Source organism: Sinohyriopsis cumingii, chromosome 13, assembly GCF_028554795.1.
Source record: "Sinohyriopsis cumingii isolate HCF-2022 chromosome 13, ASM2855479v2, whole genome shotgun sequence".
Lineage (NCBI taxonomy): Eukaryota > Metazoa > Mollusca > Bivalvia > Unionida > Unionidae > Sinohyriopsis > Sinohyriopsis cumingii.
The window spans coordinates 17,059,142-17,072,985 of record NC_142973.1 but is presented as its reverse complement, the minus strand read 5'-3'; the positions used below and the strand labels follow the sequence as shown (position 1 = coordinate 17,072,985).

The following is a 13,844-nucleotide window of genomic DNA, read 5'->3' as shown; positions in this document are numbered from 1 at the left end:
CCATTAGAGACAAAAAGTTTTTAAAAAATTCTGTGAATAAAATCTTTAAATCTACGTCAAAATCAAATTCGATACCTTTTTCTCACTATGTCATACATACAAATCAAATCTGACCCTTTTTCTCACAATGCCATATTAACAAACCAAATGCGACAATGTTTTATCTCAGTACGTCATACATAAAATACAAAACACATTCAACACTTTTTTTCTCTATGTTATAAATACAAATCAAATTCAACACTTTTTTCTCACTGTCACACACAAACCAGATGCGATAATGTTTTATCTTCATATGTCATACATAATATACAAATCAAATTCACTTTTTTCTCATTATTTCATACATACAAATAAAATTGGACACCTTTTTTTCACCACGTTATACATGCGAATAAATTTCGACACTTTTTCTCACTATGTCATATATACAAATCAAATTCGATACCTTTTCTCACTGTCATACATACAAATAAAATTCGACACTTTGTTTTACTATGTAATACATACAAATCAAATTCGACACCTTTTCTCAGTACGACATACATACAAATCAAATTCGACACTTTTCCCTCACTATATCATATATACAAATCAAGTTCGACACATTTATTCTCGGGGCCCGGACTGGCCGAGTGGTCTAAAGCGCTCTCCGTTACGGATCACTGCCATCTCACCTCTGTCTGCGTGGGTTCGAGTCTCGGATTCGGCCAATGTGGGTATGTGAGAAAGCTCGCCAGTAGCTTCTCGTGGGTCGTTGGTTCTTCCCGGGGTTTTTCCCGGGTTCTTCCTCCACCATTAATACTGGCCACCATGCATACCTATCTTGTGCTGAAAAATGGCGTTAAACCCCACAACAACAACAACAACACATTTATTCTCACTATGTCATACATATAAATAAACTTCGACACTTTTCTCACTATGTCATATATACAAATCAAATTCAATACCTTTTCTCACTGTCATACATACAAATCAAACTCGACACTTCTTCTCACTGCGTCATATATGCAAATCAAATTCAACACTTTTTTCTCACTATGTCAAATACACACATCAAGTTCGACACTTTTATTCTCACTATGACATACATACAAATCAAATTCGATACTTTTCTCACAGTGTCATAAATACAAGTCAAATTCAACACTTTTTCTCACTATGTCATACATACAAATCAAATTCGACACTTTTATTCTCACTACGTCATACAAACAAATCAAATTCAACACTTTTATTCTCACTATGTCATACATACAAATCAAATTCGACACTTTTTTCTCACTATGTCATACATACAAATAGTGAAGCACAGGAAGTCCTTCAAAGGCATGGTCCCCAACTTCAGAGATGCTATTAGCTGATAAAATTCTGGAAAACAAACGGTACAAAATCGCCTAAGAATTAGTACAGCAACAGACAACGCTTGTAAAGTCATGCCAAATAATAATAATAATAATAATAATAATAATAATAATAATAATGATAATAATAATAATAATAATAATAATAATAATAATAATAATAATAAAAATAATAATTATTATTCTTGTTGTTGTAAGTGGTGGTGTTATTGTACTAATTTTTGTTGTACAGTGTCGATGATTTATGTGTTAACATTAATGACATTGTGTAATTGATATTATATCCATGCTTATCAAACAAATTACGAAATAATTGAAGTAGATCCTATAATTTCAAAATGGAAATATATACAATAATATGAAATGAAAATATATGCTATAATTTCAAATGGAAATATATACAATAATATCAAATGAAAATATATATTATAATATCAAATGGAAATACATACTATAATTTCAAATGGAAATACATACTATAATTTCAAATGGAAATACATACTATAATTTCAAAAGGAAATATACGCTCTAGTTTCAAATTTTAATATAAACTATAATATCAAATTGAAATACATACTATAATTTCAAATGGAAATATATACTATAATTTCAAATGGAAATATATAATTTCATTTCAAAAGGAAATATACGCTATAATATCAAATGGAAATATATACTGTAGTATCAAATTTAATATATGCTATAATTTCCAGTGGAAATATATACTAAAATTTCAAATGGAAATAATATGCTATAATTTCCAATGGAAATGCATACTATAATATCAAATGCAAATACATAATAAATTTCAAATGGAAATATATACAATAATATCAAATGAAAATATATACTATAATATCAAATGAAAATATATACTATAATTTCAAATGGAAATAATATGCTATAATTTCCAGTGGAAATATATACTAAAAATTTCAAATGGAAATATATACTATAATTTCAAACGGAAATAAAATGCTATAATTTCCAGTGGAAATATATACTATAATTTCAAATGGAAATAATATGCTATAATTTACAGTGGAAATATATACTATAATTTCAAATGGAAATATATAATTTCATTTCAAAAGAAAATATACGCTATAGTATCAAATTTAATATATGCTATAATTTCCAGTGGAAATATATACTATAATTTCAAACGGAAATAATATGATATAATTTCTAATAAAAGCATCTACTATGACATCTTTGCACATAAAATGCCCATATGCAATAGTCTAAATCAACATCTCCTGAAAAAGACGAGAAGAAAACAAAAATACCCGTATCAACGAAACATTGAATTCTAGGCATAGGTTTTCTGTCACAACTATGACATCGAACATTTTTCATTCATGTTTGGTTCGACATTTGCACGATACATGTTGAGATGCATTCATTCATTCATTCATTCTTTCTTTCTTTCTCTCTCTTTCTTCCTTTCTTTCTTTCCTTCTTTCTTTCTTTCTTTCTTTCTTTCTTTCTTTCTTTCTTTCTTTCTTTGTTTCTTTCTTTCACTGACTTACAAAACAATCAGATTGTTGAGATTTCGAAACGCATAATCCGGTATCCTTGAAATTTGATTTAATCCAAGATTTCTGAAATTGAAAAAAAGAAAAGACAGGTTTGTACGCATTCGCATTTAGAAAAATATAAACAATATTTGAAAATGTAAATTTAATTTGGTATGTACGATCGATAACATTTTTATTTTACAATTTTAATACGCAATGCTGCATCAACTTTATAATTCGATACTTTTAAAGAAAGTCAAACAATCTCTCCGTCTAGCTTTTGAAAATAATAAAAGAATAACAAGAATGCGGTCTTAAACCAAGTAACATAAAAAGCAAAAACCATCATGTTGTGTAAAATCAAAAAATAATTTAACTTATAAAAAGAAAACTCAAAAGGAACTGGCAGTATTGAGAATTAAATCCCAAATAAACCTAAACTATTCTATCACAAGTCCAAAATTATAGAGTGTTTAGTATGGATTCCATTACTGAATGTGATGATTATACCAGTAGCTTTGAATGAGCTAGTGTGTCAATAGTCTTGATATATCACAATGATATAATCCAGAATGTCCTTGAATCAATTGCCAATACTCCCCAAAAAACGATTTAGTCCAAAAAAGCCTATGATCACTTGTAATTCCAGTTGTCACAGAATTGTATATATTTCTCGTTTATTTATTATTTGGATTAAATACATGTACTCGGTTTTCGTTATTTGTTTAAAGCGTTACCCGACTGTGGTTTATGTTTATCGTATATTATTTCGAAATGGTGAGTTCGGTTCATTCCATGCTGTACGAGCAAAGTGCTTACGAGGGGGAAACCGATATACTTTGAGAGCATAGGCAGTATATGGTTACATGGCCTGTGTATACATTATCTCATCGTAGAGTTATACATCACATTACGAAGAGTTTTGTCAGTGATCAGTCCACTTTATGACGCGCGATCTCCAGCTGTAGAGGTATGTGAGTTAAATATTTTTTCCTACATGTATTATAGGATATAAATTGTTTTAGTAACACATTTTTATGTTGTATTTTAGGTAATTCCAACTTGTGTCGTATAATGCAATGTTATAGTCTGTTTCCTAGTTTACCTGCATGTAACGTAAAAGAACATTTATATTCGCAATAATGTTCTATTTATTAAGGAAGACAAGGTGTTACTTTAAGTACTTTAATATTCTTGTCAGACACATGTTTATTTCTGACCCTGATTATCGCTTTCACGGTAGTCCCGATAATATAATTTGTATAAAATAATCAACTCAAGTTTACAGTACATAACGTCATTACCTGCGGTTATACATGACCGTGTCATTTGTAGTACATGGATTCGGATATTATATTTTCAGCTGACTGATTGATCACTGATGACTGATGGGTGATTGATTGAATGAGGGCCGGTTAAATGTAACTGGTGAATTCTAAGTATAATGCTGAAGGAGTGAAGGAGTGACAGTTACGCTGTATCTCCGTGTATGCACCGTATTGTAGCTGTTATTTAGTCTTGGTGCTCATTTGGGTTGTGTTATACCCAGTGTGATACTGTCGGTGGGTGACGTTGGCCAGGAAGAAGATAAAGTCATCACGTGGTGAAGAACCAAGGCTTCTAGACCAACGGGTCTGTAGAGAACAATAGATTTTACGGATCTTCAGGCTGACCAGGAGGGACAGACCGTTCGAGGTGGCTCCTCAACCAATCGACAGAGCGTTGAGGCTGAGAAGACCTTTCGTATTTGTATTGGACTCCGCAACATATAATGTCCCAACGTTTCATATCATATTTCACTATTTGAGTAGAAACACACCATATATCACTATTTGAGTGAAAACACATCATATATCACGATTTGAGTAGAAACACACCTAATATCACTATTTGAGTGAAAACACATCAAATATCATTAGCTGAGTGAAACATATCATACGTCACTATTTGAGTGAAATATATCATTTTCGTGTGGAAATTGTCAATGTTTAAGTACTATAATTTTTTCCATTGTTTGTGTGGAATGACTTTGAATCGTTAATCATTGTATCTTTTTATTATTTAGTTTTTTTTTCTTGCGTACCAGTTCAAATTTCATTTAAATCGCTGTGACGAAGTATATGGTTGCGGTGGGGTGCTCCAAGTATTTTATTTAAACTATTACAAAAGTCCCACCCATGGTCTATTTTGTTGGAAGTTAAGTGTAGTGAAAAATAGATGTAAAGCTCCGAGTACCCAGTCAGCAATGCCGACGGTTAGATGGTTAAATATACAAAAAAGGTTGAAATTCAATGAATACCAATTTATTAACAATTCAATAATCAAATGACTCAATTTTTCAATTACATTCCTGTAATAAGCATATTGCATCACTTGATTAGCAGTGTGAGATTGATTTCCACTTGTCCTTGTATTTCTACTCATCTGTTGTATCATTTCTCTCTCCTATTTCTCCCAATCCCTTCTCCTTTTCCTTCCCGACCTTTCTCCAAATCCCTTCTCCTCCTCCTCCTCCTCGACTTTCTCTAGACTTCGACTCCACTTCCACTTTCTCCAGACTCCTTCTCCTCCTCTTCCACTTTCTCCCCCACGACTACTCTTCTGTCGACTTCGACTGTTTCGGCTACAGTCTCAATTCCGTCTCCGACTCTGGAAGACTTGGGACCCAATGGAACCGGAAGTTATCTTTCCCCTAAAATGCTTCCTGTGAAAACAATAGGACGGTACAATCTTTTTCCTTATCCAATTCATCTAACACTACACACAGCCTATCGTTAGATAACGGGTATTAAATTTCTTCGGTCACGCATTTGTTCACGTCGAGATACTCATACGTTCTTGTATGATGAAAGAAACGCCATAATACAGCACGGTATCAATTACTTCTTATACATACATCAATAAATTCCGTTACATTAGTACATATTCCTAATCCCGTTATACTAAACAATATCACAATAATCTAATCACAATAATAATAGACGCATTTCTTTACCTTACAACTCAAACAAAGAACGCAAATATTCAAATATCCATGTTCTGATATATGCATATGTCCATAGTAATTAACCTTACATACTTCAACCATTTCAAATTCACAATTCAAGCATGTGTAAATTCTAACATAACGCATTAATAAAGGCACTGGTTTACTACGAAGTAACCTAACAGCGAATGACAAAATTAATTCTCACCGCAACTAACACTCTACATAATTCTCTACGTCAGGCTCAAGCTCATTTCTCAAACACGCATGTAAACTAAACGCTACAAATACATACTAAACGATCCTAGTAATTAAGGGTACATACTACAAATAATTACAATTGTGATACCGTAATATTCTGCAAAAATCGAGCAAATAACTTACCGACCTTTTCGAACTTTGTCTTTCCTTAGAATCTACCTCTAAGTTCTACCGCCAGATTACGTGTGGCTTCTTTTCTAGGAGTAAACCCTATTGATCTGGAATCATTTCAGATGAATACTGAATTAGTCTTAAGGTATCATTCGGGACTGAATTGTAGTCACGCCATCTATCTAAATGTTTGATTGGATATTGCTGTGGACCGATCCAATCAAACTTAGCGGACAATGTCGCTCTCGCTGTCTGTCAACGTGGGGACGGATAAGAACACGCCTAGTTCACCCCGTGGACTTGCCTTTTGATCCTTGAACTAACCTTTAACGTATAAGTGTGATAACGGCAAGCCTTTGGTAAGTGATACGACCGGTCGCCTTCGCCAACTCAATTTTCCGGTGTCTGGTTGGTCATGGTAACCTTGCGTAAGAGTACAACACTAATCCCGCGGCAATGCTTAGCGATCAAACACAAGGCCGCGGTAATATTCCCAAGACAGGTGGATTATAGATTACACATGAATCTATAGCAGGGGCTTAGCAAAAGTAACACCCGCAATCAGGTTCGTTCATATTTTGTTAAATATCCAATATTTCGATTTTGTGTGCGCACGAATCAAACAGTCTTTTTCATTTAATCATTCATCAATAAACATTGCATTTTTTTCACCATCAGATGTGTTCTTTTATAATCAGACCCCAACCCAGTTATCTTGCTACACCAATGAATAATTGAAATAAAATATTCATCTCAAATTAAGTCTGAATACAATCTCAAACTAATATGCAAACTTAAGACACAATAAGACGACCATGGCGTGGGTCATTTTCCCATCAAATTCGTAAACAATATCAATTCTAGACGCTTCCAATGTCAAAAGACCATGTATATATGTTTACCAAAAATGATATTATCTTAAAGTACAAAACGACCATCACAAAAAAGAATTAGTTGCATAATAGGTTTGGTTACAAATCTTCATTAGCTTTAACTAAAACCTACAATCATGGATAAAAGTTAAGCACACTAGACAGATAGATATAAATAAAGCTAACCCTTATGGAGAAAAAGAAAGGTTTATACAATAAATGTTACTTTTACATGCTTTTTAAACACAGCTATAATTAGGAAAATGTATTATGAACGATACGAAATATATACAAAATATAGCAATGAAGTATTTCTATACAGGTGAAAGTGTATCTGCAATCATATTATCGTTTCCCTTGTTACAGCTAATGTCCACGTTTATGTCAAATCCCACCGCAACGTTCTCTGACTTTCTTGCTTGTGAGTATTGATCCTGTAAGGATAATGAGTCATAGGTGTGGAAACTACAATTTCAGCATCCTAGTATAATTATTTGTTTCTTTTTGGACAATCTGGAAACAAGTGCTCATATTCAAATGACAGCTGTTTTAATTCACTCTTTTCTTGTAGTTGTAGATGTGAAAGTTTCCCGTACATATTTTTTAATATTTTAGAATTCCCAAGATTAGTTAAACGAAGCTCATTAGAGTGAGATTGCATTCCATCGTTTACATCCTGACTGTGTGGGGCAGGTATATCTATAAATTGATTGATTGGTTAAACGTGTTTTCTCTTTCAATATACTCCTCTAACATATTTATATGGGGAAGATGCTTATGTTTCCTTCTGCTAGGAGTAATAATGATATAATTTAGTAAGTTTATTTTCAATTTTTTAAAGACATAATACATAGCCTGAAGAGATTTTTGAGGTATAGGCACGAGAACAAGAACTATATCAGCCTGCAAACTCCTTCTTGTTGTAGTTCTATCATATCTTAATTGCATTCTTGCTTAAGTTGAGCGAAGATTAAGTACTGCAACTGCACAAGCCTTTGACAACTCATATTGAAATCAGAGACATAATCAAGAAAATTATTATCTGAGTCTTCAGTTGAAAGAAATTTGTATTAATAACTTAAATGGTCCACGGACAGTATGTCCCAACACTAGTTCAAAATAACTAAAACCCAATGATTCTTGAACTGATTCCTTAAGAGCCGACAACATCAAATGAACACCCCCATTCCAGTCTTTTCCTGTATCAACAACAACATCAAATGAACACCCTCATCCCAGTCTTTTCCTGTATCAAGCAATACGACCGAACATTATTCTTCAAAGTTTGATGAAATCTTTCCACAGGATAATAGCTAGAATATTGAATTTGCAGGATGCCTAAATGATGCAATACCAGCTAGAAAATTCTAGATATAAAATTTGAGCCTTGATAAGATAGAACAGATTTGGGATGGTCAAAAGGTGTAGGAAACTTTATCAAAGCTTCTACTATGGTTCTTGTCTTAATATTTATCAAAGGAATTTCCTCTGTAAATCTTGTGGAGGCACACATTATGGTCAACAAGTATCTATCGCCTAGTTTGGGTAAGGGACCGACATAATCTGCCATTATTCGGCAGAATGGTTTGTCAAATGCACGAACAGGTTGTAGATGAGCCTTAGGTATCTTCTGATTTAGTTTTCCTAGCATTTAACAAGTATGACAAGATCAAAGTTTTGTTTGACCGAACTTATTTATGGCATTCAATACATGAACATGACCTTGACCTCTTAGAGATTATAGCATTTAGAATAAATCTGTCTTCATTATGCTGCTTATTTTTCAATCTGTGTCAATCAGAGATAACGTACCCTTTCTTCTTGAAATAACTGCATATAGGAAGATAAAGATTACTGATCAGTCTTATCAATACTTGATACTTAAACGTTGTGCCAATGTGAAACTTGTAGGTGCTCGTATGAGACTGAAACGGCTATTAATCAATAAACTGCTCATTGGACGACTTACTGACAAAATAATCTTTGTCAGTGAAGGAATAATCGTCAGCTTTAAGAGCAGCATTTTCTAAAGTTTCGACCTTTTCTTCATCAAGATAAGTCTTAACTTCACTGTAGCCGCAGTTGTTGAACTTTTCAATAAATATGAGTTGTCTGAAGTTATCACAGTCTTGACAAGCCTTCTCGATGGAACACTTTCTGTCAAATAATTACTCTTTTTCCCTTGCAAATTCGATTTGGGCCTGTCCTGTTTATTTTTCAGAGTTCCTAAACTTTTTTTTCGGTATGACTCAGGTATCATAATCACCACTTTGTTGTACTGACAGTAAAGTGGTGACTTCACGAGCTTTGCCAAAAAGTACACTTTGTAATAATATAATTCAAAGCTCTCTTGGCCATTTCAAATTTTCAGCACTTTTTGTTTTCAAAATGAGGAAAATATTTATCTAATTCTATTTCCTTAAAAGGGCGAAATAACCTAATATTTCTGGTAACATGAAAGCTGTGCAAAATGGGGGAGTGCTTTCCATGTGCCAGATCTAATTCTTTAACTAAATTGAAATTACTTTCTACTTTTTCTCTCTGTATCTGCATTTCCCTCTCTTCTTTATATCATTGCACTGGCTTTTGGATTAGCCTATCTGCTCTTTCCCTATGTTTCCTCTTATTGAAATTCTCTCTCTCTCTCTCTCTCTCTCTCTTCTTTCTCCACCTGCAATTCTCTTTCTTTTTGTGGCTGCATTTGTCTCTCTCTCTTTCCTATTTCTGAATCTGAAACTTTCTTAACTCTATTTCGGTCTTGTGTTGAAATTTCAATTCCATTATCAGAGCCGGATACAGACTTAATTATTAAACATAAAACACTTTTATCCACAAAAGTCTTCCAAATATTGGACCAAAATATTTTTATTTCTTGCTTATTTAAAGAAGCCATCGTTTCAGAATGATCGTGCAAGTTGGATCAATTCGTTCTTTTTCAAGCCCCCGACGTGCTATTACGACTCGTTGGTGTTAAACTAAGTAATAGAAAAGAGCAAAAAAAAAAAAAAAAAAAAACAAGTCTTGTAAAATTCAACAAATAATTTACTTTCCGAGAATGAAAAGTGAAAATTTAAAAAGAACTTTCATTCTTGTGAATTAAATCCCCAAAAGACCAACAAGTTATATCACAAGTCCTAACGAGTCAAGTTCTAATTAAATGTCAGTGGTATTCCAAAATATGATCCGACGCTGAATATGTTGATGTGCCTTTAGTCTCGAATATGCTAATGTGCCAGTAGCCTGGATTATGGCGATGTGCTAAAAGTCTTTTGACGTATCTTAATAATGTGTTTAATCCAGAAATATTATTGTCTGAATTCACTATAATTTCAAATTGATGTTTCTGTTCAAGAATATTATGAATGGGCATTTTGCATTTCCAGTGAATAATCATTTAAAAATTAATTAGACCCAAACGAAATATTTAACACAACAATAAGATTGGTTCTGGCTCAGGGTTCTTCCTCCACCAATTATACTGGCCACCAAACGTAGCATATCCTGCGCCCAGAAATGGCATTAAACCCCCAAAGTAACATAAACAACAACATGACGCTTTCATCTCGTGGAAAAAGCCGGAATGTTGCGATCAATTCAAAAAGATCACATGCTACTGAACATGGGTGATAAGGCTTTATCACGTGGACTGTTTGCAAGAGTCTGTCTCGGATTTCACCTAGTATGCCTGAGTATTTAGTAATATAAATATACATGTTTGTTCCATTCACTTTGGTATAACTTTACTACACGAGGAAGATAGGTACCAAGTCTTCATCTTTAGCAATTTCAGTGTAGACGAAAATGTAAAATTGATCTACTAGACTCTTTGCATTCTTAGACCTTAGAAACCTGATACGTATAAAGAAAGACGTATATTTTAAACTGGACAAGTAGGTGTGTCGGTCGCTTTCTGTGTCCCTTTGACACATACTTTACAAAAGGTCTGAATGAGTTTTTTTGTCATATCATTTTGCGCTGCATGATAGAGATTGGTGTCTATGTGACAACTTGGTCTTAGTTTCATGAGCCATAACTCATCACAAACACTATAATTTAAACAAAAATATGCTGATAATTTGATAACTTGACGCCAGTTTCACTAAACATCGAATTTTTTTTTATCTTCAAATGGTAATTTTCCAATATCGTGTTTTCTGTCTGTTGGAAACAATAAATCGTACAGCGGACACTCAGCAGACAAGAAGCGCTAAACTATAGTCGTTACCCGAATTCAACAGAAAGACGTCATTTTTTTCTCTGAGGGAGATTTAAAAATTCTACAAAATCGAGTAATCTTCAAACACATTTGCAAGAATCCAAAAACAAGCATAATAATAATAATAAAAAAACATAAGCCAAATACGTATAACCACAGTTTGGGCAGACCATTTAACATTTTAGTTCAACAGAGGTTTGAACTCTTAAACTTATACGTGAAAAGTTTCAACCACAAGTAAGAGGAAATGCAGTTCTTACATAGCCCCTAGATTCTTGGCCTGGTTAAGAGCTGCCACTGGGATTTCTCTTATACGGTTAGCATCCAAACGAAGCTGTTTCAGGTTGTGCATTCCTTGGAAACTGTCTGGCGGCACAAGTTCAATGTCGTTTGCGTCAAGATATCTATGCGAAATAAAAATGCAATAAATGAGCGATGTAATGTACAGAGGATTATTTTTGCGATTCCCACTTCAGATTTTAAGAGTTTTTCGTGGGATTTTAGTTTGGTCCTGCTGTTAATTGGACATTATTTTTAATAAAATTTTGTATTGCTATGTATCTTTTGTCAAAATTTCAAGGATATTTTTGTTTATTTTTTATTACTTATTTTATTATTTTTAATGAAGACCGATTGCAAATATATCAAGAAGAATATTCCCACCAAAAAGTGTACAAAATTAAAAATAAATACAACCGAACATTGGTATACTTAAGAAAATCATAAACATTTTTCTTTGAATTTTGCATTTCTGCAAAATTTAAACAAACCAGGAAATATGACATTAAAATACAAATTGAAGAGGATTTGCAAATTTGATATTATAGTAATATTGTTTTATTTCAGACTTGATAGTTTGTTGTCTCTGAAAATGTGTCCGTTTTTTAACGTTATAAGCCCTGACATTTTGTGCTATATATTTGTACTAAAAGAAACGAACTAAAGCTTAATTTGCTTGTAGACCAGTATATAACAGGCCTTCTGGGATTCAAACCGAGAAACATTTTCTTCTGCTTTACAGATAGCTAGAGAACCATTTATAATGATTTCTGTGATACGAGTAGCTTTCAATTTGTGAATGAGCCGTTTATGCCAAGCTCGGTCAAAAACTTTGCCAGTGTCGCAAAACGCAACTCCAATTTCCTTACCGGAATCTATTGCTTTGCAGAATGTATCATAGAGATATGTCCATTTATTCGCCGTAGAATCCATTGGAATAAAACAAGACTGGAAAAGTGTAAGAATGTTGTTTTCACGGAAGTGATTAAATGTTTAAAAATCAGTCTTTCAAAAACTTTGCCAACAGTACTGAGAAGCGATATTGGTCTATAATTATATACGATGGAAGCCCCAGCCTTCCTAATAACTGGACAAACCTTTGCTTTTTTCCCCCCAAATGCTTGGAAAGGTTGATTCTCCGAGAGACTGATTAAAAAGTGAACAGAACGGATCTGTGAGTTCATTACATAGCTCACGCAGAATACAATTGACCTTACGGGAGCTGATAGATCGCGCCGCCTACCAAATCACGTGACATGACGCCCCACTAACCGCCTACAAACATGCAGTATTTGGCAAAGCAATATGTTTCAGCCTAAATGATTTGTTTATTAAAAATGAAGTGCATTATTCTTAAAATGGTAAAATTTCAAAGTTGCCTTACTTACATTGCAGTAGACAATAGTTATAATTGCAGTTCAAGCTCGTATAATAATAATAATCTAAGTGTGTTATTTCAGTAAATAATAAAAATCAATTTTAAAGCTTCTCGAGATTGTATTCATGTACAAGGAACTTCGATCCAAAAGATACTAAGGTATTTAATATATGATCTTATCCTTATTAATTTTATCTGGCTTTTGTTCCTGTTGTATTGGCAGTAAATAAATTCAAAATTAATAACAAAATCATAAATAATTACAGTTTAGAAGTATAGTGTTGTACATAACAACTTTAAAGTTCTGCTATGTTCGTCAGATGGAATTTTCATCAATGATATCCGTTTTTGTAAACCTGTAAATGCATGCTTAATATATCGGGCGATAATTATCCAAAACCATTGTTTTTGTATTTCTTTATTATTAGATTTTTTTATCTCCACCCCTCCGTCAGCCCAGTGAGAAAGTAAAGAGTCACTCAAGTGTCTAAAAGATCGATACAATAAAGTGTAAATTTTCAAACTTTAAATAATACAGCCTGGGGGAGGGGAGCCACCCATATTCTAGAAACGTTTATTTTTACATATATTTTTCAATTCATTTTTTCCCCTTCAAGCCATCGACGGGACATTCTTTTCAACATACTTTAATTGCCATCAATTGTTTCCATATTCAGCTGATAGTACACGCGATCACAAAAAAGACCTTATCCATCAATGCTTTGTGTATGTTTCGGGAAAGGAATAACTCTTAATTCTTCAATTTAGACGATCTGCATATCGAGAGTCAGAATTACTCGGCCTTCTCTTTACCCTTATCGATCGAGACATCCACAAATCATTGCAAAAATTGT

The 13,844-nt window shown here is 33.2% G+C and overlaps 1 protein-coding gene across 1 annotated transcript in view; it reads right to left on the bottom strand.

Annotated features, from left to right (window-relative positions):
- The window catches only part of LOC149784993 (uncharacterized), a 155,626-nt gene that overhangs the window by 53,915 nt on the left and 87,867 nt on the right, over positions 1–13,844 (bottom strand). Inside the window, exons 5-7 of the mRNA XM_089978671.1 lie at positions 11,594–11,737; positions 2,900–2,971; positions 1,303–1,374 (exon numbers count right to left, since the gene is read on the bottom strand). Of these exons, the coding sequence (XP_089834797.1) occupies positions 1,303–1,374; positions 2,900–2,971; positions 11,594–11,737 (288 nt within the window). The remainder of the gene's footprint in view (positions 1–1,302; positions 1,375–2,899; positions 2,972–11,593; positions 11,738–13,844) is intronic.